The sequence below is a fragment of the Euleptes europaea genome, chromosome 13 (genome assembly GCF_029931775.1).
Source record: "Euleptes europaea isolate rEulEur1 chromosome 13, rEulEur1.hap1, whole genome shotgun sequence".
Lineage (NCBI taxonomy): Eukaryota > Metazoa > Chordata > Lepidosauria > Squamata > Sphaerodactylidae > Euleptes > Euleptes europaea.
Genome location: NC_079324.1, coordinates 11,297,646 through 11,322,713, shown reverse-complemented (window position 1 = coordinate 11,322,713; position 25,068 = coordinate 11,297,646). Strand labels below are relative to the sequence as shown.

At 44.3% G+C, this 25,068-nt stretch overlaps 1 protein-coding gene across 1 annotated transcript in view; it reads left to right on the top strand.

Moving 5' to 3' along the window:
- Positions 1 to 25,068, top strand: part of COL4A5 (collagen type IV alpha 5 chain) — a 191,677-nt gene that overhangs the window by 73,376 nt on the left and 93,233 nt on the right. Inside the window, exons 5-12 of the mRNA XM_056858951.1 lie at positions 9,201 to 9,290; positions 12,049 to 12,093; positions 12,868 to 12,912; positions 13,025 to 13,087; positions 15,475 to 15,528; positions 18,318 to 18,344; positions 20,008 to 20,088; positions 23,583 to 23,645. Of these exons, the coding sequence (XP_056714929.1) occupies positions 9,201 to 9,290; positions 12,049 to 12,093; positions 12,868 to 12,912; positions 13,025 to 13,087; positions 15,475 to 15,528; positions 18,318 to 18,344; positions 20,008 to 20,088; positions 23,583 to 23,645 (468 nt within the window). The remainder of the gene's footprint in view (positions 1 to 9,200; positions 9,291 to 12,048; positions 12,094 to 12,867; positions 12,913 to 13,024; positions 13,088 to 15,474; positions 15,529 to 18,317; positions 18,345 to 20,007; positions 20,089 to 23,582; positions 23,646 to 25,068) is intronic.

Below are 25,068 nucleotides of genomic sequence, written 5' to 3'. Positions count from 1 at the left end.
TTACTTACAGGTTCCTAATGGATTTGATATTTTAAGAAGAAAAATACATGGGTCAGAAGAATAGGTGTGTGTAAAAAAAAACAAACCCAGTATTTTTTGGTTTGGGTATGTTGGGCACGAAAAATATTGGTATTCCTGAGATTCCAGAATTCCAATATTGATATGGTATTCAGATTTAGGTTTTTTTGGGGGGGGGGTCTGAATTTTTTGGGTCCATTCCCTAAGGGAAAACATTCCGGGTGGCTGGGGGGGGTGTTGTTAAAGATACAGCCACCAAAATTACAGGGGAGCTGCTGGTGCCTGCCCTTTAAATACTCCCAAATTTCAAGCCGATTGGACCAAGGGGTCCAATTCTATGGGCCTCTGACCAGGGTACCCCCACCCATCCTCCCTTATTTACTGTGGAGGGGGAAAAATCCCTCCACTCTGCTTCCAGGAAAAAGGCCATGCCTGCAAGCAACAATCACTGGTCAAATCATGCCTCCCATGGAAGAACACAACAAGCCCAACAGAACCATTGCAGAACCCAGTAATCCCAGTAGAATCAGAAACCTATGTGCCAAGCCCAACAGAACCAAAATCAAAGCAGAGAATCTTTGCATTGGAAACTCCAGGTAAAGGGACACTTTTGCAAGCCCAGCAGAACCAGTGGCAATGTACAGATGCCCAACAGAGCCCAGTGTTACTGTAGCAGTTCAAGCCCAACAGAAGTAATGTCAAACTGGAGAATCACAATAGAATAAATCTGAGCATGAGGAGAGGGGGCACAAAGCAACTTTGTCAAAGAAAAAGAACTCTTAAAACTGACAAACATACTTGAGACACAGAAACAAAGAAAAACATGGGGGGGGGGCTTGAAAAAACAGTCCTAGGAGCCTGCAAATGCTGGCGTCCAATCTTCTTGCTTAATCCCAAATATTTCCAGGATTTTTGGAACCATATTTTTGGTATCCTGAAATATATAGAATCATGGAGTTGGAATGGACCACCAGAGTCATCTAGTCCAACCCCCTGCACAATGCAGGAAATTCACAACGACACAGGGCCCAGGGCAGATCCCTGAGGCACTCCACTAGTCACTTCTCTTCAAGTGGATGAGGAACCGTTAAGCACTCTTTGGGTGTGATCTGTCAACCAGCTTCAGATCCACCTAACAATAATAGGATCTAAACCACATTTTCCCAACTTGTCAACGAGAATACTATGTGGAACCTTATCAAAAGCCTTACTGAAATCAAGATAAAGTATGTCTACAGTGGTTCTTGTAGGTTATCCGGGCTGTGTAACTGGTACACAGTTACACAGCCCGGATAACCTACAAGAACCAATGAACTCTGACCGTGAAAGCCTTCGACAATATTATGTCTGCAGTATTCTCCTGATCCAGCAAGTTAGTAACTTTCTCAAAAAAGAAGATAAGAGTAGTCTGGCATGACTTGTTCTTGAGAAACCTGTGCTGGCTCTTAGTAATCAGATCCATCCTTTCTAAATGCTCAAGGACTGACAGTTTATTTCTTTAAAAACTTTCCCTGGTATAGAAGTAAAGCTGATGGGTCGGTAGTTACCTGGATCCTCCTTTTTCCCCTTCTTGAAGATGGGGACAACATTTGCCCGCCTCCAATCTTCTGACATAATGTATTTGGGATGCCAAATATATCAATATTTTTTGGTATATTTTTGGCTCAGATGTATCCGAATATACATCCCTACAGAGGAAGGAAGACAGAGTACACTCACAAGCACTTTGCTTTCTTCCTTTTTGTCAACAGAAGTTGAAAAATAAATCCAGAAAGCATGTTGCTTTCTCTACAGCTTGCATTTAAGCCAACTAAAGCAGAACAGTTGTGGTTTACTGGATGTATAGAAATCCATCCACCCTTGCTTACAAGCCTGGGGGTAGAAGGCTGGCAGGTAGACATTTCATGCCTATGATTGTTTCCCCCCTTGGTTTTGCCTTGTATAATTTTTTAAAAATATCTTTCTTAATGAGATAAAGATGAATTCCTTTAATTTTCTCCTTTCACAGTAATCCTGAAATCAGAATTGGATTCTGCTGGTCTGTTTGACTGATGTTCCCCAGAGCATTCCTCTGGTGCAAAGAGACTTGCCCTGACACAAGAGTCCTTTCTACAAACATTTAGCAGAATGATTCTGCAGGATCCAACCCAAAATTGCTTCCAAGCAATTGAAACCAAACAGTCACTGTTACAGTGGTACATTGATTATGTAGCTTGGCACAGGCTATTTTCCCAGTGGCCCGTGGTGTACATTGAACTACTACAGCAGTGCCCTTCAAGTTAGGTTGCTCTTGACTTTTGTTTTTGCCATCAAGTCACAGCTGACTTATGGAGACCCTGTAGGGTTTTCAAGGCAAGAGACATTAAGTGGTGGTTCGTCATTGCCTGCCTCCGTGTCACGACCCTGGTATCCCTTCAAGGTCTCCCATCCAAATATTTGCCAGGGTCAGAGCTGAGTGTGACTAGCCCAAGGTCATTCAGCAAGTTTCCATGGCAGAGTGGGGGATTTGAACCTGGGTTTCCCAGATCCTAGTCCAGCACCTTAACCTCTACACCATACTGGCACTAGGGTACAGAAAATGTTTCTAGGGCAGCCTGCAGCACCTCTTTTATCTGGTGTAAATAAAAGAGTGCTTATCACTCAAATGTTGGCCCATCTGCTGTGGCTTCTATTTAGCTTCCAGTCTTTTAGCTGTGCTGACAGAAGTTGGTAACTTGTTATGACTTGCACAGAAGTCGCACAGATCTTTCTGCGATAACATTCCTTTAACTGTACTTTAAGTTTCCCTTTCTGCCCAGCCCAACCGATGTACATTTTCTCCTATACCTAATATAAAGCATGAAAAGATGGCTTTGTTATACCCTCAGACTTTATTGATTTGAAAACAAATTGCATCACTTCAGAGACCTAGTTTCCCCCCCTAGAATTTTCATATTTTTATACTAGCAAGTTATTGGGATGCAAATCTTACTCTAAAATCCCTTCCCCTGTGATCTAGTACTAAATCTGGCTTCTTCGTTTGGCTGACCATTGAGGTTGCAGTTATGTCCCTCTCTTCTTCCTTCATGTGCCTTTCCCCCCATCCCTTGTTTGCTCAAACCATAGATTGCTGTTACATTTGAACTATTGACTGCCTGCGAATCACATTTAAAAACCACAGTTTGAGGTGAGCTTCTAATTTTAAATCAGTTTGGCTATACAGGAAAACTATGGTTTGCACAAACAAGGGGAAGGAGGAAATTAGAAGAGGTAAAGTTTCTCCTGACCTGGGAACCGAGTTACAGGGTCCTAAAGTTTTGAAAGCAGGACTGGGTATAACCATTTCTGAAGACTTGCTCTGTTTAGTACAGTGGTTCCCAACCTTTTTTTGACCAGGGACCACTAGGACTTTTTTGTTCGGTGCAGGGACCCCAAGGTTCAAAATAAAAATTCTGAGAATTTGAAAATAAACTTTAATCATAACTGTTAGTTAAACATTAAACTTAGAATAATATTTGAATATATATTTTTATAATAGAGAACTTTTAATTGAAAATATTAATTTATTATGGGTTTATAACTTTGTTTCGCGGACCTTAATTTAGTTCTCGCGGACCCCTGGGGGTCCATGGACCCCTGGTTGGGAACCAGTGGTTTAGTATAAGACTCTGCCATTTATACTAATGACTCCCATTTGAAGTAGCTATTTTTTTCCTTAACTATTCTATTTCAGTGGACAGGCTTCCTCGGGAGGTGGTAAGTGCTCCTTCCCTGGAGGTTTTTAAGCAGAGGCTAGATAGTAATCTGTCAGCAATGCTGATTCTATGTCTGTAGGCAGCTCATGAGAGGGAGGGCATCTTGGCCATCTTCTGGGCATGGAGTAGGGGTCACTGGGTGCGTGTGTGGGTGAGGTAGTTGTGAATTTCCTGCATTGTGCAGTAGGTTGGACTAGATGACCCTGGTGGTCCCTTCCAACTCTATGATTCTATTCTATTCTATAATATATTCAGGTAAAAGAAGTAATACTAGTTAGCGGACATGGTAAGGATAGGCCATGGGGCTTAACTTCTTGATTTGAGAGATGAGGCTTAACTTCTTGACTTGATGTGTGGGTGAGGTAGTTGTGAATTTCCTGCAATGTGCAGTGGGTTGGACTAGATGACCCTGGTGGTCTCTTCCAACTCTATGATTCTATTCTATAATATATTCAGGTAAAAGATAAGTAATACTAGTTAGTGGACATGGTAAGGATAGGCCATGGGGCTTAACTTCTTGACTTGAGAGAGTTGGAGGAAGTATTCAGGTCCTAGGCCACCACTAAGGGCTAGAGAAAGAAGGGAAGTCGATGACAATTACTCAGACCACCTTAACATCCATTCACCAGTGCAGTCCATGCCTATACCCTATAAAATCTTCCAGGTCAGGCTTGTCTGTTGGCCTGACTGAGCATGAAGGTGAACATGCCGCTATTCTTCCTCTGACAGACAGTCTCCATAGGCCTCACCTCAACTGCTCTTACACCTTGCTGTACCTCCATGCACACCACAACTTGACATGGGTTGGGTGCAACAGCGGAGTGCGTGCCATAACAACGTAGTTCATGCTTAGAGTAAACAAGCAATTTGTTCAAAAGAATTGAAGCTGTTTTGCCAGGTTGAGGCCAAGCAGGGAGGGAAATTCAAGTAGGAGTAAAAAGGTTGAGTAGTTAGACTAGCAGTGTGATTGTAAGAATGCTTTCTTGGGAGTAAGATGCATTGAATAAACCTACACAGGTTTCTGAATAGGCATGCTTAGGATTGTTTTATTAGTACTGTTACCCAAGCTATGAAAGGCCCAGATAAACCTCATTTCTCTAATTTTGAGGCTTCATGGGGGAGAGATTTTTTTTTAAATTAAAGCTAGTGTGATGGATTTCCTGGGGCTTGGTTTACCCCCCCCCCTTAATTTTTCCTGTCACAATTTCTCTTCTATCCCCACTTCACTGAGGTTCCCGGCAGGAATCAAAATTCTTCAAGGGGATAGAATCTGTGCCTAGATGGATAACTGAGGGATAAGGAGGTAACCTGACAGGAAAAAGATTATTTACTTTTTGAAACAAACCAGCACAAAATTTATTCATTAAAATATACATCTGAGGTAAATATTAACAAGCAGCCAGGTGTTGTTGGATGTCAGGTTTTCAACAGTACACACCCAAGGAAAAACCTCCAGGCATGTTTGTTTATAACATACAATATACCACTTGGCTGCAACTTAGTTTCACACCAGACGCAGGAAATCCTGCTGGGATACTATAACTTCTCCCTGAGGTGAAGGGCATCTTGCAGATAGACGGGGGATACTATAACATCTTCGTATACTTAATTACCTAGTCAGATGAAGTTAACTAAAAATCTGATATCTCTACAGAACTAAAAATCTGATATCTCTACAGATCTTTACCTCACATCTCTATTAAACTTCCTGCCTCTCAACTTTCCACTGTCCAGCCTCCAACTTTCAATCTTCAAAACCTGACTAGACCTCCCCCTGTCTGATCATAGCCTTTCCCCAATATTTATTTCCTATTGACTTGTTCAGGGCCTCATACTCATTGAATCTTGGTGTGTGTATGTGTGTGTGTGAAGTGCTGTCAAGTCACTTACAACTCATGGTGACCCTTTGAATCAGGATCCTCTAAAACATCCTATCTTTAACAGCCTTGCTCAGGTCTTGCAAATTGAGGGCCGTGGCTTCCTTTATAGTCACTCCAGCTCATGTGCCTTCAACTTTTCCTGCTGCCTTCAACATTTCCTAGCATGATTATCTTTTCCAGTGATAATGTGATCAAAGTATGATAGTCTTAGTTTAGTCATTTTTGCTTCTAGGGACATTTGCTGCTGGGGTACATTTCTGTGCTCTACCTGTCACACACTCAGATACTATTATTAACAATAACATTTTTCAGACTCCTTTCCATCCAGTATAGGCTCCACCAGGTAACAAACAACAAAAACATTAAAACAAGTTAAAAACACATTCAGACATATACAAAACCATAGAACAAAACATATCGGTGCATAAATGAGAAGGAAGTTCAATGAGAATCAGGGAGAGAACTCCAGACAAAACAAATGTCTTCACCCGCCAGTGGAAGACCATGGTAGAAGGGGCAGTCAAACCTCCTTGGGGAGGGAATTCCCTAATTTTGGTGCCACAACCAAGAAGGCCCTTCCTAGGTTGCCATCCATCTAGCCTCAGATGGTGGGGAAACCTGAAGCAGAGCCTCCAAATATGATTGTAGTAGTTAGGTAGGTTTCCAGAACTCAACTTTAGAGCCTCTTCCAGTCATTTGGAATTGTGGAAACTTATTAGCAGTGGCCTGGGGTTATTTTTGATGTAATGTCCCCCAAATCAGCTGTTGTACTTTAGAACTGCAGGTAGTGCAAGGATGCTTATGGAAAATGTGGGGTTTTTGTTTTCATAGTGGTCAAAATACTTCCCCAAAGGAAAGGCTGTGTCAGAACTAGACCTGTGGCTTACTTGCAGTAATTGAAGCATTGAGGTATTCCTTTCTACTCTCTTAAGAACCTACCCAACCCTTCAGTCCTGCTTCAGATACCCCTGTCATTTGAGGCTAGATGGGGGGGGGGGGAAGCTGAGAAAGGGCCTTCTGAGTGATGGCACCAAAACTTAGGAACCTCTTCCTAGGGAGATTTGACTGTCTCCTTCTATCATTGTCTTCTGCAAGTGGGCGAAGACTTTTTTTTTTTTTTTGGCTGTCCCTCACTAACTTTTAGCCCTCCTGCCTGTTTGTGTGTGTTTTGTGTTTATATTATGTTTTATTTAATTGTTCAAACTTTTTAATTTATTGGTATTTAAAATCCTTTTTACCATTTGAAATGTTTTAATGTTTTGTTTCAGTATTTTAATTCTACCCTGAATGGGGTGAAAAGGCAGCAAAGGAATATTTTAAATGAAGAATCTGTGAGCCCTGTTTTCCTGGGCTTTTTGTCTCATTACTGCATAGTTGGCAAAATCAAGATTTTGATTGCTGCTTTCTATTACGTATTTACTTAAACTTTTCCTTTTATCTTAATCCACCTGCAAATAGCAGGTGCTTTCAAAGGAAATACCTTAAAGCTATCGTGACCCCATGCAAATATCTGTTGTAAAAGATTATTTTTTGTCCAAAGGACAAAATTCTTTTCCAGTTTTCCATTAGTCAGGTCCTGCATAGTGGAACATAAGCAAGTCATACTTAAGAGGAGTGTGTGTTAGATAGAGAAGTCACCCCAAAATGTGCTCTGCTTCATAAGCTCACCCTATTTTCATGGGATTGTGGGGCCCCCTCATGTTCCTTCCCTCTACTAGAAGGTTGCGAAAGTAAAACCCCTTCTGAACTTTCACGGGCCACATATGAGCCATTAGAAGAAATGGCATGAAGGTAAGATGCTGCCTTCTCATGTCAGACTAGTGGTTTGTATAGCTCAGTATTGTTTACTATTGCTTATAGAAACTCTCCAGGGTTGCAGCCGGAGAATCATGTTGCCCAGTCTCTTTATACCCAAGAGGTGCTCGGATTGAACCGGGGAATGTCTACATGTCTGACAGGTGCTCTACCTATGAGCCATGACCTCTACCCAGGCAATATGTATCCTTCATGTATTTATCTGACATCAAAGCGCCATAATTTGTCTATACAGTTGTTGCAGAGAGATTATTATTTTACTACATGGGAACCCCAATGTGGAGGCCCTTTGTGGCCACTGAAACGGCTTCCAGTAACCACAAAATATATCAAATAAAATACCATTAAAGTTGTAACTATTCCAGGGCATTTAATAAACAAGAGTCTTGCGGCTCCTTATAAATACTAACAGAATTATATTCCATCATAAGCTTTTGTGAACTAGAATCCACTTTTGCTCAATGGTGCTCTTCCCTAGTGGTCTCTTTGCCAGCCTTCAGAAGAGTGACACCCTGCCTCGTTGCCTTCAGGCTATTTAAATGGTGGGAAGGCAAGATGCATATCTGTTGTAAAAGATCTGATTGATTTGATTTATTAGACTTAGAGGCCACCCTTTCCTGGTCAAGCCAAGCTCAGAGAGGCTAACAACACTTTAAAACAATTAAAACTGATTCATACTTTACATAACAATTTCCAACAGTAAAACCAAGTGCCGTAGTATATCTATACTAATATCAAGAATATTCTATTTGTGGGATCATAGCAGAGGGGCAGAAAGGAGGGGGAGGGGAGGCCAGCCAGATGGAAAAACCATTGCTGTCCTCAACCATATGCCTGGCGGAACAGCTCAGTTTTACAGGACCTGCAGAATTGTTTTAGGTCCTGCAGGGCCAGAACCTCACTGAGCATAGCATTCCACCAGTCCGGGGCCAGAGCTGAAAAGGCTCTGGCCCCGGTTGAGGACAGCCAGATACTTTTTGGGCCAGGGATCTCCAAGAGATGTTCACCAGACGAGTGAAGCACTGGGGGGAGGGGTTGGAAGTATTGAGAAGTGTTGGTCATGCACCCTGGGTTGATTGGGAGATTAGAGTGTACCTTCCCACAGGATAACAAGTTCCCTAGATCTGGATTGGGTAAGAGCCTTCCCGCCAACAAAGGCGGGAAGGATTAAAAGGTGGAAACATCTTTGAGTCTTTGTCCAAAGGCAGGAAGTCGGATTCCCCTGCATGGAGCAGGTGGGGGGTCAGTATGTGCATTTGTTCCACGGAGATCTGGGGCTGTCAGAGATCAATCTTCTATAATATTTGGTTTAGCTTAGTGTTATGCTTTTCCTGTTCTGTTCTTACAACTAGTAGGTGTGATAGATTATTTTCCCTGTCTTGTGCTTTAGCTTAATCTGTAGCAATAAGGGTTTCCAGTTTAAGAGAGCAGACTGTGATTCAAACTCCTCTTCGCACACCTTAGGCACATGCTCAGACTCAAATACACACCACAGGGGAAGGGTGAAGCAATTAGGAAACTCTGCCCTTTCCACATGCTCAGAGGCAGCCTTTATAATGTTCCCCAAATCACTGGTAATTTGGGAGGCTGGATTTTTAACTTGGGGTGGTGGCACGAAGGAGAACATGCTTTACATGCACACAGACATGCCAAACATGTAAATATGCACAGACAGGCATAGGTTTATGACAATACTGTGTTTTTTTGAAGTGCTGTATACTGAGAATTTTTATTTCCATTCTACTTTTTGCAGGGTGAAAGAGGTTTTCCAGGTTTGTCAGGTCAAGCAGGTTTACCTGGATTTCCAGGACCAGAAGGACCACCTGGGCCAAGAGGTGAAAAAGTAAGTAATGCAAACCCATGAATTATTGTAACAGTGGTTAGTTTGTCCATGAGCAGAGTCCTGGTTTCACAATCATTCAAATAATGGTTTGTCTCAACAAATACTGGATTAATTTCCTTCTCTCTATCTCCTGGGAGGATGTCGCCAGAGAATAAGTCAGTATTAAATCAAGATTAAGTTTGATATCCTAACTAACCATAGTTAGTGGATTGGTCTACATTCAGACAGTCATGTTAATAGTTGTTAGCACAATGTCTGAATGGAGCCAATATATCATCACGATCTATGAAACATCTACTAAGGTTTCAACCTCCTAAGTGGTGCTTGGTGTACCTGAGGGTAATTTCCTTTAATATTCATTTTATATTTGTTATGGGCAGTTACTGCTGTGTCAAGAAATACCAAATGAGGCAACTTCAGTTTGGGTTAATTTGTTTTAGCCATTGGGCATAAAAAAATACCATATTACAAAAAAACTATTCTGCTGTTACCACCTAATACTGGTATCCATCTGGAATTATTAGCAATCACATAACATTCTGAAATAGAGGCATATAATTGTGTCCTTTGAGTGACAAGAAACATTTTCCAGATATCCACAGTAATTGGTCAGATTATTTGCTTTTCTTTCCTATTCTCAGCTACTCCAGAGTCACAATTCTGCCTTGTCATGTTTTTGCTCAAGGAGTGCAGAGGGCATTCAGTTGAATCTTAGAGGGTAAGAGCATTACATGGCATTCGTAGGATGTGATACCAGAGAAAGAATTTTCAAAACTGTGTTACTTAAATTTGGCACACTAAGGAGCGATCTTGGAATTTGAGACCGAGGCAAAGTCTTTCTGAGGGAGCCTTCTGTACCATTTTTCTTGCTGATGCATGGTTGCCAACACTCTTGTATACACACACACACACACAAGTACCACCAAATACACACACCTACAATAGGAGAAAGTGCCAAAGCAGGACTACAGCTGAACATCAAGAAGACAAAGGTCATTTATGCATGGTCACTTTACCCTCCTTTATTCCCTGTTTCAGCCAGGATCAAATTTTTCAGTATGCACGTTACCTCATTCCTTGTTGGCTCAACCCTGTTTCAATGCAAAATGAACCCGGCTTTTCCCATTCCTCTTCTGGCCCGAATTAAACCATTCCTCCTGGCTCATTCCAGAATCACTGAGCGAGCGTACACCTTTCTCAGGTTGAGCTTCGCCCCACCCTTTTCCAAACCCCTCTTCAAGGCAGCATACAGATAGCCAAACAGGGGAATCACAGAAGATTGGCTTCTATCACAGCCAATCACGAAGCAGTGTGTAAAGAGGGAGGGATTCAAGTGCTTCCTGCTACCTTGGAGCTCTTTCTGAGCAAAAGAAAGGCTTTTTTAAAAACGAGGCTTGGATTTCTCCCCCCCCCTTTCAGATTGCTCCGTTTTTTGTTCTTAAAATGCTTTTTTATGCGGCATTTGGGTCTGGGGGGAAGGGAACCTTCTCTCGTGGGGTAAGCCAATTACAGCACAGCATTAAAAGGGGTGGGGCTTGATTTGAACTTGGGGGCCTGCTTTTTCTGTATTCATGCCTCCATTAGCACACAGTTTTGTCCCTGATCATTCCAGCCAATGCATACAGTTTCCCCCAGCCCGGGTTACTTTGATCCTGGCTGAAACAGGGAATAAAGGAGGTTAAAGCGAACATGCACAAATGACCAAAAGTAATGACTACAGGAGAATTACTCAACTTAAGGTTGACAATGAGGAAATTGAAATTGTTCAAGACTTTCTATTCATTGGCTCCACCATCAACCAAAAGGGAGACTGCAGCCAAGAAATCAGAAGGAGATTGAGACTGGGAAGGGCAGTCCTGAAGGAGCTAGAAAAGATTTTGAAGTGTAAGGATGTGTCGCTGGCCACCAAGACTAGATTAATTCATGCCATCGTATTCCCTATTACTATGTATGGGTGTGAAAGCTGGACAATGAAGAAAGCTGATAGGAAGAAAGTAGATTTCTTTGAAATGTGGTGTTGGAGGAGAGTGTTATGGATACCCTGGACTGCCCCCACCCCAATCAGTGGGTTATAGATCAAATCAAGCCTGAACTGACCCTAGAAGCTAAAATGACTAAACTGAGGCTATCGTATTTTGGTCACATTATGAGAAGACAAGAGTCACTGGAAAAGACAATCATGCTAGAAAAAGTTGAAGGCAGCAAGAAACGAGGAAGACCCAACAAGAGATGGACAGACTCTATAAAGGAAGCCACGGCCCTCAGTTTGCAAGACTTGAGCAAGGCTGTTGGATAGGACGTTTTAGAGGACATCGATTCATAGGGTCGCCATGAGTCAGGAGCGACTTGATGGCACTTAACACACACACACAAGTTACCATGCATTACGCACATAGTTGGTGGAGGGGATGGAGCAGAGGAGAAGAGGAACCTTTCCCACATTCCTGTTATCCCCCCTCCTCTCTTACTTATTCAGTGCACATGGAAAAGAATTGCACCCCCCCCCCCAGCTTTCACTCTCCCCCTTCTTAATGTTTCTCTTCTGGCTGCTGATGTGGTTGTACCACAGGTAAGGAGGGAGAAGGTTGGTGATGGCATCTGAGGTGGAGCGGGAACAACATGAGAGAGGGGGAGCATGGGGGGTAGTTATTTGGCAAAGTGGCCTTCAGTGTGCGTTTTTCAGTATGAGCTTTTCATTCATATTGACACAGTGATTATAGTTTGTTCTTTTTCTGTTTTTCTTCCCATTACTTTGTAGGGGGACGATGGACTTCCAGGGCCATTTGGACCCAAAGGAATTAGAGTATGTAATGTTTAACTTCAAGATATGTAATTACTTAGGATGAGAGCAAAGGAAGTGGTTAATTCTTGTGAGTTTTTTCCTAACTACAAACCAGTACGTACAAGGTGGACATATGTTGCCTTATACTGTGTCAGACCACTGATTTATTTAGCTCAGTGTTGTCTACTCTGGTGGTCTTCAACCAGGATTACGGAGCCTTTCTGGCTGGTCAGTGGGTTACCAAGCCCTTCCAGCTGGGTTATGAGCCCCTGTAGGGCTTCCATTTTGTCCTGCCTTTTGAAAGGACTTGCTGCATAGATAAGGGTGCTATGTTTCCCGTATTTCTTTGAATGTATGCCAAGAAGAGCAGCAGGACAGCAAGGTGAGATCAGTCAGTATTTGGAAAAGATTTCTCCATGACCCCTGACCCTTCCTCCATCTACTGTGCATCTCCTTGTGCTCATCTTGGGTTTCCTGTCCCCAGTTCTTCTTGGCTAACAGAGCAGTAAATTAAAATCATCGCAGTAAACAGATAACTGTACTAATCACTAGAAGCTCAGGCAAACAGGACTGGCCGCTTCATATACCTGAAGGGCAGCAGAGAACATGCCGAGTAAATATACTTGGAAAGGGAGTTGCAGGTGCAGCCACAAAAAAGGCCCTGTCTCCAGTAGTCAGTTGAAGAAGGACTTCTTGATAAAGATTTATCCAGTCATGCCGGCCCTTACATTTTAGAAGTAATACTTCCCTACTTTCTTTTACTTAAATAAAAGTATGCTTATTTCCTGTCTGCAGGGGCCTCCAGGTTTGCCAGGGTTTCCAGGAACGCCAGGAGTTCCTGTAAGTAGACTTTTTAAAATTGTTATGACACCAGAATTCATCAGCTTTGGTTTCAAGTTAGGGCACTGCTTCATTCTAATGCAATCATGCTGCCTTTCCTACCATCTTTCAGGGGCTACCAGGTCAGGATGGGCCTCCAGGATCTCCAGGTATCCCAGGATGCAATGGAACAAAGGTGGGACTGGTTTGTTTTATAGTTGTACCACGCTAGCAGGAAATGGTGCCATTCTGCTCAATAGCAGAAGACCGCCTGGCCTAGTTATTTGTAGTTGATATTTTCTGGAGACTAAACTCCAGGGAAATGTTTCTCTCTCAGATCTCTTGATGCGAGAAGGTGCCATGGTACTCAGAGTGCAGGGCAAAGCGTTCTGTGCCTGGTTCCTAGGCAGGAGTTCTGCTTCACAAGATACAGCTGTGGAGTGGAAAATAATGACTCTGTGTGTCCATCGTGCATGACCTAGATTGGTGCATGGTTAGGCATGATCTTGATTCCCTAGGAAGTCTGGGCCTTTCATACAGCCAGTCCAAAAATGACTGCCTCAGGAGGTGGAGCCAAACACAATACCTACAAACACAAGAATAGCAGAAAGGGGAATAGAAGAAGGGAAGGGAAGCTAAGGGGTTGGGAGAGTAGTGGCAATAAGCAAGAAAGCTTGAAGGGAAAATCAAACCACAGGCCCGGCTGCTTACCAGTCCTGATCCTCGAGTGGCTGCAGCTGCTATTGCAGCTGTGGAAAACCCTTTCATTTGAGTGACGGCAGCCAATAACAAGACCTGGGTGCCACATTGGGGAATGCTGCAAATGTGCTTAACTTTCCCACTGTAATCATTGGGGCTTACAACTGCTTGACCTGAGCTGAATTCTGCCTTAAATATTTTTATTCTAGAGGAGACTTGATGGTCAGACTTAATAGTGTGAATATATATACATGCACACATACACACACGCACAGAGAAATAACATATTTGTTTACATTACAGCTCCAATTTTTTACTTGTGTGCAAAGCAATCAGCTGGCATCACTTTCCCCTATGATTTGCATAGTGATATACAGGCTTTCCCCCTGTATCTACCAAATACCTAACAGTCCAGGGCTGGGAGGGCTGTCTGATTCCATATGAACCTGCTCATTTCTTAAGATCTTCTGTCGCGGCTCTGCTCTAGTTTCAGAACAGACGAGGGCAGCTAGTGGAAAGAGGCCTGTTCTATGCAAGCCCCTTAGACTTTGGCACATCCTTCCCAGATCATTTCATCATTTCATTTCTTTTCCTTGGAACACCGGTTAAAAACATTTTTTATTTGGTTAATGCTTTGAGCAGGATCTGATGGCTTTTAAAAGTCTTTTTCCTTGATGATTGGGAGCTTCTATTTTTGTTGTAGTGAATTGTGTCAAATTTTTGACTGAAAGCCACTTTGGAGGAATGGTGGGTGTAAGTGATTTGATCAATAATATAAAGGCCAGCCAAGATGCAGCTTGGCTTCTGATTATGTCCAAGGAACGGGAATGCCACAGAGGTGGGGCAACCCCCCAGGAATGGTTCTCCATGGGTGGATAAAATTAAGCTAAAATAGGAAAAGGGAGAACCCTGTATGCTACCGTGCTCCACTTGGAGAAGCGCAGGATAAAAATATGCTGTATAAATTAGGAGCACTCTTAAACCTTAGTGTTAAAAGCAGTTTGGACCAATTTAAGCCAGCAATAACCAGTTTAGACAAGTTTTACCAGTTAGACCAGTTCAAACCAGCATTTTGCTGTCTTTAAGGGAAAAAATAGTCAAGCTTGATTGACAGCGTCTTTATCATGGTTTCCCCCCGATTCATATCTCTATGGGTGCCCTGCCAATCTGCTGTTTTTTATTGGCACACATAATAGTGTCCCTTATTTTACAGCCTTTTCCAGAAGTATCAAATGTAGGGACAATATGATTGCTTTCTTTACATCATTTATACCCTTCCTTTCTCCCCGGTGGGACCCAAAGCAGTATATACCATTCTCCCCTCCTCCATTTTATCTTCACAACATCCCTGTGAGATAGGTTAGGCTTGAAAGTATGCAACTGGCCGAGAGTCTCCCAGATAGCTTCCATGGCACTAGGGATTTGAACTGGGTCTCCCAGATCCTAGCCCAACAGCTTCTTCACCATCGTGGCTCTCAATATTTAGCATTTGTGTAGCCCTTTGAGTGTTCAGAGTGCTTTGTATACTTGATGTTGCAATAGCCTTGCAAAGTAGGTGAGTATTTTTATCCCCATATTGCGGAGGGAGGTTGTGGGGGAGGTTTGCCTGTGGCCACCTAGTGAGTTTATGGCAGAAGTGAAATTTACATCAGGGGCTTCCTGATTTGTAGCTTAGCTGCTAGGCTATCCCAGCTGCATAAGGAAATACTGGGTATTTTTTTTTAATCACAATTGAATTACTCAGGTTTTGTAAAATCAGTCTTAGCCCCTGGTCTGTTGCGATGCTGCTGCCTGCTTTCTGCTTCAGAATTTTATCTCAGTATTTGTGAAACTTCCTGCTGTCTTTAACAGTATTTTAAAGTTGTTTTTTTCTGTCCTCCACAGGGGGAGCGTGGCTACCCTGGCAATTCAGGTTTTCCAGGCTTACAAGGCCCCCCAGTAAGTAGGAGGAGCTTCCTTGCAGAACTGTTTTCCCTGCTCCAAAGGTGAAGCCCCCGTCCCAGGATGCTTGAATGTTTGAAGCTGCCTTCTGCAAAGTCAGGCCACGAATCCGACTAAGCCAGCATCCTCTGCGCTCTGCCTGGTAGCAACTCTGCAGGGTCTCAGGCTGAGCGATGTCTTTCCCAGCATCTACTACCTGCAATCTTTTCAAAACTGGAGATGCCAGGGGTTTGAACTGGAGACCTTCAGCTTGCACAGCAGAAGTTCTGTCACTGAGAGCCATGATCTTTTCAGCAGAGCTTTTAACAAGTTTTAATGCTTCAAAGATTACAGCTCCTTTGGAGGAGCGGGTGAGGCAAATTTTCTTCTCCCTGTGGAGAAGCTGTAGGTGGTGACTAACAAAAGAGAAAAGAAGAGAATGCTTTTCAAGGAGAAAAGGACAGGAGAGGGTTTCTGAGGAGAAGGAGAGTCCCGTGGAGAGAACAGAGTAGCCTCTGGGCATTTTCAGCAGCTCTACAGAGAGTCAGTCGGGCTGTAAGAAAGAGGCCCTGAGTGTGAGAGACTTTCCCAAGGCCTCAGAGAGGCCCCTCTGCTGTTTCCGTTCTAAGACCTCTTCCGAATGGAGTATTTGCCCTGGGTTCAGTGCTGTTGGGAAGTGGGTTTTGACCCCCTTTCTCACTGCTTTGGGGTGCATTCTTGCATCTCCTTAGATTTCCATGTCTTTTCTCTGAAATTTTGTAAACCTAGGAAGTTTTGGGAAGGATCTCATCAAAACCTGGATGGCTGCGGTGGGTGGGAAAGTTCAGATTCTCCCCCCAGGGCGTTTTCCCTGCCCCCACAGTGAGTGTCCATTTCCTTCCCCCAACCTAGAGTGGGGTGGGGGTTGTTGGCTGTTGAATATCATTGCAAAATTCTAACACTGTATATCAGGTTCTCTGAATTCCCAGCTTTCATTTTTTGAAAAAGTAATTATCTAGCCCTTTGTGTTGTGGAGATGTGCCTTTCCCCTTATGCCTCCACAATGAAAGGGGTTAGATACTTACTTTAAAAAAATTAAAGTTGGGAATTCAGAGAACTTGATTCTCATGTTATTAGAATGTTGGAATATTCAGTTACTGCCTTAAAAAACAACTAGAAATGCCCGGGTGGTATGGGGCGGGGCTCCCACTGGCGTAAGGAAAATGCCTGAAAACCTTGCCACTGAGCTGTATCAGCAATGGTAAAATTGCACAAGCCTGTCCCCGGATAGAAAACACCTAAACTGTGCAGCCTATATTTCAGGGTGTTATACACATGTGTCCCACTTCGCTTTCCCACCCGTCATAGAATCATGGAATTGGAAGGGGCCATACAGGTCATCTAGTCCAACCCCCTGCTTAATGCAGGATCATCCTAGAGCATCACTGACAAGTGCTTGTCTAGCCTGTGCGTGAAGACTGCCAGTGAAGGGGAGCTCACCACATCCCTAGGTAGCTGATTCCACAGTTAAACAACTCTTACTGTAAAAGGTTTTTCCCTAATATCCAGCTGGTACCTTTCCACCCGCAATTTAAACCCATTATTGCAATTTAAACCCTCCTTGTTGAATAAATCCATTTTTGTCAAAGGCTTTCACTGTCAGAGTTCATCAGTTCTTGTAGGTTATCCCGGCTGTGTGACCATGGTCTTGGTATTTTCTTTCCTGATGTTTCGCCAGCAGCTGTGGCAGGCATCTTCAGAGGATTAACACTGAAGGACAGTGTCTCTCAGTGTCAAAGTGTGTTGGAAGAGTAATATATATAGTCAGAAGGGGGTTGGGTTTGAGCTGGGTCATTGTCCTGCAAAAGTATCAAAGGTAATGTGCTAATCATTGTCCTGTAAGTATAAATCCATTTTTATATTTTGAGTTCTTATTTGTAAAGGAGTTAGGTGGCTTGGAGAGCCTAAGCAGGAAATATTCCTGTTCTGGGTTCCCATTTCCTGAAAGGGTGCTGCTGACTCTTTCGGATGTAGTGAGGGATCTGCAGCCTTCTGGGAAAAAGACCTCTCTGGAGACAGTCTGCAGGTCTGGCCCTCGATCTGTACTTTTACAAGGCTCTATGAAACTGAAGCCTTTGGGCAAAGACCACACCAAAAGGAGCTAAAGGAATAAACAGACTTGCAATGGCAATACCAGCTGTAATTAGTAAGAGTGTTGCGCAGAGTGCTGCTAATGGTGAAAAGAGCTTCTCATTTACGAAGTACGAACGGGCTGACATGCGGAAAGGAAGCCAGAAGTCACACCTAATAATCTGTTGCTTGAAGAATAATATGTTAGTAGTTGAAATGCATCAAAATGTAGCAAGGTGGAGCACTTCAGTTAATAGGAGTACATTTCATGTAACTGTTTATTTTTAGATTTTCCATTCGTTTTCTGGAATAGACGGGGCTCCTCATTTCTCCCGAGTTCACTTCTTTTTGGCTGTGCTCCCCATTTTGAATCAGTTGACTTACCCAATATGCCTCATAAAGATCTACAGTTCTGTAACAGTCATGTATAGTAAGAGCCTAAGAGTTAACAGAAAATGCACTCTGCATAGGTAGTGCAGACTATAACCTGTGAGGAACAAATCCCAAACTAATGGAATTTTTGCTGATTCGACCACTGCTTTCCTCTCAAGAGCATCTTTGAAAGATCAAAATGATCAAAACTTCCTGTCGTCATATTCATGAAGGGTTGCATCATGTGAAGCCAGAGAGAAAATGTGTCTTGCTAGTAATTATCTAATGAGATATTAATACTTTCCCTTCTATTTTTCTTAATGCAGGGTCCTCCTGGCATACCAGGTATGAAGGTAAGTGCCTTGTGCTTCTGAAGATAATTGCTAGGGGGTTTAATTATGTATTTTATTGGTTACTTCCTGGCAGGTCTGTGCTTGTGGAAAAAAAGGAAAGGTAATTAAAACCTTCTAAAAACATAACCTGATAATGGTGAAAGTAATGTGGCAACAAATGCACACGCCCTGTAGCTAGTGGACCAGCAATTGTGGTATTTGCCTGTCTGGTTTCCACTGCTTTGCTTGGTGCATCACTTTCTAGCTATGTAGCTAAATCTGGTAACTGGTGGAGTGAGTTTGGCGGTGCACTCATGACAAAGTAGCAAGAGCATCTTATAGGACGTTTATGAAATCCTAAGAGGTGGCAGTAAATACCTCGAAGAGGTTCTATGTTGTCTCTATTGCATCCGCTAGCTCTTGCCGAGCTCAATTATTGAGAGTAATTAGGTTCCTTACCTCCCTGTCAGAGGGATCTCACAATGCTGGTTAATTGGCGATTAGCTGAAAGGCTTTTGCGAGCCATTTTCTAAATAAAGTCATGTCACTTCGCCAGGACTGCCCCGCCAGTGTTGATACAGTGAGTGAACTGGAGGCCTCTTGGCCATCTTCCAATCCTGTGTTGGACCAGTTCAATTGATTCCTGGACCGATGTTGACAGAATCCTGGCTGCTGTGAAGCCAACCACTTTCCTCTTAGACCCGTGTCTAGCATGGTTAGTTAAGGCCAATGGTGATGGGGTGCAGCCCCCCCCCCCCCGGTGGACATTATCAATCTGTCCTTGAATTCAGGGGTCTTTCCAGGGAGATTGAAAGAGGCAGTGGTGAGACAGCTCTTGAAGAAACCATCTTTGGAGCCTTTGGATCCGTCCAACTACCACCCAGTATCGAACCTTCCGTTTTTGGGTAAGGTGGTTGAAAGAGTGGCGGCAGAACAGCTCCAGACTTTTTGGGAGAACACATCAGCTGTGGATCCGTTTCAGTCCACAGCCCTGGTCCAAGAAGCATCCGGATGTCTTCAACCAGAGCTTTTTTGGTGGAATCAAGTGAGACCCGGCCCCTGCGGGACATGGCTAAATTCCACAGGGCCTGCAATACTGAGATGTTCCGCCAGGCCTATGGTTGAGGGCAGCGACAGTTACATCGCAGCTGGTCTCCCTACCTCTACCTCTGTTTTTACTTTTCCTTCCATTTCCCCAGTTGTTTTTGGTTCCTGCATTCCCTTCCCTTTTTCTCCCCTCCCCTGATTGGCTATCCCCATCGTGGTATTTATTGTTAAGGGTACCAATTGGAATTTCGAAGTTATCAAGGTTTTCATATTGTATAGTATGTATTTTAAATTGATTGTTTATTCTGGTGGTTAGCCACCCTGAGCCTGACTGTAGTCAGGAAAGGGCAGGATATAAATCTAATGAAATAGAAAGTAAATGTGGGTGCACTGAAGAAATCATTGTGTGCTTAGGACCATCAATAGCCCAGTTATTACTGATGAATGCTGTAAGTAAATGGAAAATGGTCAAATGAGTAAATGGTTGGAAAGTTTTTGTTGAAGAATTCTTACTTCTAGTGCAGTGAGAGTGGCTTCAAGATATCAGTGAGTGGCTAATAGCTATAGATTCAATCTGCCTTTCTTGCAGGCAGCTCAGGTGTTGGTTTTCTTAGTCTAACTTTCTTGTTCCTTTTAGGGTGAGCCAGGGGAAATAATAACGTCTCCATTGCCAGGACAAAAAGGCGATCCAGGATATCCAGGTCTGCCAGGAATACAAGTAAGTTGCCAACTTTGCCATGCTGTGCAACAATATGCATATGCTCAATGGTGTAGATTTTATTTTACTAGCTAGTGCAGCATTCCAAACTGGAGACCTTATTTTTGCAGGAAGTTCAAGCTTAAAAATTTAGCAGTTTCCTGATTACAGTTTTGCAGGCTGCTGTTCAGTGAAGGGCCACAAGGAGGCAGTAGAGAGCTGGCAGAAGCCACATTCAAGGCTTTTGGCCAGAAGATCATGTTCTTAGTAGAGTAACACATGCCTGACAAGAGGGTTTTGGCCAAGCTGTCCTTTTTGGTCACTGACAAATGTTACTGGGCTCATTTGCCAGAACACATTCAGTGCCCTTGTGTTCACAGCCTCCTGTTTGGAAGCTAGGACTGCAGGAAAATTTGCTTCCAAAACATCATGCTTTATTATTTGCAATTTGGCCTAGCAGCAACAGTTTCCCTTTGCGTCTCTGACTCTCCCACATGCAGGGGTGGGGGGGCCCACGTGGTGCCCACAGGCTCCATGGGTGCCCACCAACACCTTTTCTGGCTCCTGCCAAGTGATTTTGAAAGAAGTGGGCGGGGCCAGGTAGGGCTATTGCCCAGCTGGTCTTCTAATTGACTGTTGGAGATTTGATTGCAGATTTTTTACAATGTTGCTTTGGCAGCAGCTGCCACCACAGCACAAGGATCTGCACTGTGTTACTGGAGTTAAGTGGTGGCAATCAATTTGTGGCTGGCTCCGCCTCCTGAGGCAGCCATTTTGTTGCTGTACCCACCATGGGGTGACAGATTTCCAAATGTGCCTGCAGGCTGAAAAAGGTTGGGGACCCCTGCCGTGTTGGCACATCAAGAAACCATCTCCCTGATCATAGCTCTCTCCTTTTTCTTTTTTTTGCAGGGGACATGTTTTCTTAAGCAAGGGCTGGAGGACCAGCAAACTTAGTTCTGGCCACTGATAGGGGAAAGCTCATGTGTATTTATGCAAGTATCTTCCCTTTCACATCTAAAGCAGGAGACAGTAGTGTATTATTATTTTTTAACCAAGAATAGAGCATGTGGGTGAGGGAAGCGAAACCTTGTGCCCTCCTGCTTCTCACCCTGCTGAGTCCTGTTTGTTTTCATCCCTTCTAGCCTGGTTCCCTTCTGGAGCCAGGCTGGGAGAAAAATCCTTCAAGAACCAGAATGTAAGGGAAGAAAGTGAGGGGAAGCGCATGGTCACTCCTGTCGTGCTCCAGCTGTGAATGGGCAGGTGTGTGTAAATGAGCCAGCGTCAAGCTAGAAGATCCAGGTTCAAATCCCCATTGTGCCTTGAAGCTTACGGAGGGACCCTGGGCCAGTCACTCTCCACCTCACCCACCTGACAGGATGGTTGTGAGAATGGAAACATGGGAGGCCGTGAAGCACATAGGCCATCCCTTGGAGGGAGGTTGGGATCACAATGTGCTGGATAGATCAACAGACGTGGATCCCTCCATCGCAACTGGTTTGATCCTGTGGGAGCTGAGACGGAGGAAGAGCTGCCTCACCCTCTCTGCGCCAGAGCAAACAGCAAGAGGGGCTTGAGCAGGGTCTTCCCTTGAGGCACCTCAGCTTCCCACTTCTTTGGTGAGGCAAGGCAAAGGCAAAGGGGAATGAGCGGTTGAGGGGGGAGAGCTCTGTCAGAGACCCTGTGGAGGATGGGCATTTGTGGAACCCCTGGGCTGTGTTGGCTCAGGTGAGAGGAAGCAGTTGAATTGCTTACTAAGGGGGCCGGCGGTGGTAACTCATCCTACGCTGGGAGCCAGGTGCTGAGACCCCAGTGTCTTGAGTTCTGCTTCTTCTCAGTGCAGAAGAATGCTAGGGTTTGCAGAGCTTCGTTGCCTGTTGGGCAACACGTTAGAGTCAAATCAATGCAGAATATTGATGCTGTCTCCTGAGGAGACTGTGTCTGACTCCTGTCCACCATTTGTACCACCACCACCATTTATTTGTTGGTTTGCTCGCTGAAATAATTTCTGCCCCATTGCTCCAAATGAAATATGTGCCCAAAGCAGCTAATAAAATTCAAACCAGTCATGAATTTGAAAGCTTGCAAGCCAGACGAAACAAAAGCCACATGGGCCTCAAAGGAAATGGACAAAAACAATCACTTCAGAAGGCAGAGGAATCCATGGAAAGGCATCCAATGAAGGTCATAATGGTGGGCAGGTTCATAGGGATGCTGGGATACTTGAAATACTCCAGTTCTAGGCTATTTAGGTTTTGAAAACTCCCTTATCAACCTTGCAATAAGCATTGTTAAATAAATGAAATTTCTGTAGACCTAGAATATGAAGAACTGTAGCGTTCACCAGTTCCAAAGAAGGGACCAGTACAGAAAAAGACAATGGTGTGGTAGTACTTTTACGTTCCCCAACTGGAACGAATCATATGAAACTAACTTGTTGGATCTTCTCAGCCTCTTGGATCAGGGGAAGGCCCTTTCTGCTGGAGGAAAGAGCCTCTGCTAGCAGAACAGATTTTGCTGGATCCAGTTCAATATCTGGGCGGATTTTTACACATTTTGAGTTGGTCTCATCTTCTGCCTTCTGCCAAGGCAGCAGCAGGCAGAACTAAGTCCTGTCGCTTTAAGTGCTGAAGGTGGCGATAGTAATGAAACGGTGCAGATTTGAAATGTTACGTTTTAAATTGTCTCGAATTGGCACCAAATAGGAGCAGCGTTCACTGCCCGTCGAGTTCGATCCGTGGCTTGGAGAACTGCAAGCAAGTTACTCGTTCCTTTCCCTCCTCTTGTGCCATTTCCCATTCAGTTGCAGTTTAGTGTGTTAGATCACAATGGGTAGCTGTGTCTGTCTGTCTGTAGCAGTAGAAAAAGAGCAAGAGTCCAGTAGCACCTTCAAGACTAACAAAATTTCTGGCAGGGTATGAGCTTTTGTGAGCCACAGCTCACGTCTTCAGATACAGCTAGAATGTGAGTCCATCTATCCTTAAGTAGAGAAGAGTGTATTAGACACACAATGGCAATGTAAACGTCAAAAGCAAGTAAATGACATTAGCAGGCATGATTGGATTAGGTGTGATATGCAGAGGGGTAGTAGGCATGGGAAAATTAGCATTCGTAATGAGACAGGAATCCCAGATCTCTGCTAAGTCCAGGAGATTGCATAGTCTTGAGCTTCATTATTAGTTGTAATTCAGCAGTGTAGTTTAGTGTTATGTTTGCCATGATATTTGAACCCGCGCACTGTGGTTAGGACTCCATCCCCAGACCAGAACTGGAAGCTGTGTTTTGAAGTGGGAAGGGAGGGCCACGGTTTGTGGATTTGGACAACATGTTACACTATGATTAGTCTAAACTGTACATTGGATGGGAAACCATGCCATTGGGATGGGAGGGCATGAGAGCTTGCAACTGGTTTTTAATCTTCCAAATGATTGTTTGAAGGATCATCAGCCACTGTGTTCCCACCCCCATATCCACTGCCAAACAACCCTCACCTTTTTCTTCTCTCCTTATTCCAGGGCCCCCCAGGACCCATCGGAGTGCAAGGCCCCCTTGGTCCCCCGGGGCCACCAGGTTTGACGGTATGTTTCCACGACTGCCTCTGACTAGCCTGCAGAATGATGAAGCGGCGCCAGATGAGAATCCAAGCTGCTGGAGTGGAGATTCGCTAGTGCTTTCAGAAGTGGGGAGTGGGCAAGAGGTCCTGCTGGCTGCTCTGCTGATTCCCTTATTCCTTCCTCTTGCTCTGTTTGACCAAGGCTGATAATGCATGGTCTATTTTAGATTTGTTTGTCCCTCCTCTGTAGGGCCCCTTTTGATCACATGTTCAAAAAATTGAACGTGTGGACCGATAAGGCGCACCGCCGGGGAGAGAGAGGTGCAGGGGTCCAGCGGTGGGTGGAGGCGGCAGCCTAGCTCTGCACTCCTCCACCATGCTGTCCCACCAGAGGTGAGGGGGAGCCAGTGGAAGGGGAGAGGCAGGCCGTGGGGCTGTAAAGGGTACCTCTGCTGCCGCCACCGGGCCTGCAAGTGGCTCTCCTCTGGCGGGGAGTCAACCCGGAAACTTAATGCTCCGGCAAACTCTCGCATTTGTAGTGGGGCTTGAGTTAAAGTCTCGATAACACAGCGACTCAAAAATATGGGGAAGGTCCAGGATGGGCCAGGTCAAACACACAGGCCAGAGACGATCCTTGTGTGTTGACATGGCTGATTTGCTGCGGGCCCCGGGAGTTCCCCTGGACAAAACGGCCCTGTGTTATCTGCCTCAGTGGGCTGCGTTTGCCTCTCGGCAAACTTTAAGAGTTTTGAGGGAAGCTAAAAGGGAGAGGATCGTATCCAGGGAACCAAGAATAAACTTTCATTTGTGGGAGAGTCCCGTTGTGGGACCCAGCCCATGTGGGTCTGTCAAATACACATTCCCAGCCTGGTGCCTGGATTGGGCTTCCAGGGAAACAGCCTCTAAGCTATTGTGGGTAAATATGGATCGGTCTTCCTAAGTGACAGGATTTCATAGAATCATAAAGTTGAAAGGGACCACCAGGGTCATCTAGTCCAGCCCCCCTGCACAATGCAGGAAATTCACAACTACCTCCCCCACACCCCCCAGTGACCCATACTCCATGCCCAGAAGATGGCCAAGATGCCCTCCCTCTCACTGAATGCTATCCTGGAAGTATGCGCCTTTAAGTAGAGTGCTGTAGGATTCCTATTAGACCTGTTTAAAATTGCTTTCTGAACCTTGCAATCCTTAGCAGAGTTACGCCCTTCTATGTCTGCTAAATTTAGTGAGCTTAGAAGCATGTAACTTTGCTTTGGATGGCGCTGTTATAGAGTCCTACATACTGTGTATACCAAAGATAGAGTAACCTCACTTATTACATGCTTTGTGTACAAAATTGGCAAGTAGATTAAAGGGGAAGGGGGTGTCTCTGTCTGGCTTTCTGTTTGCAGTCAAATCACCAGGCTATCCCATTCCAAAGGCTTAATTTATAAGGCAAAGCGCCC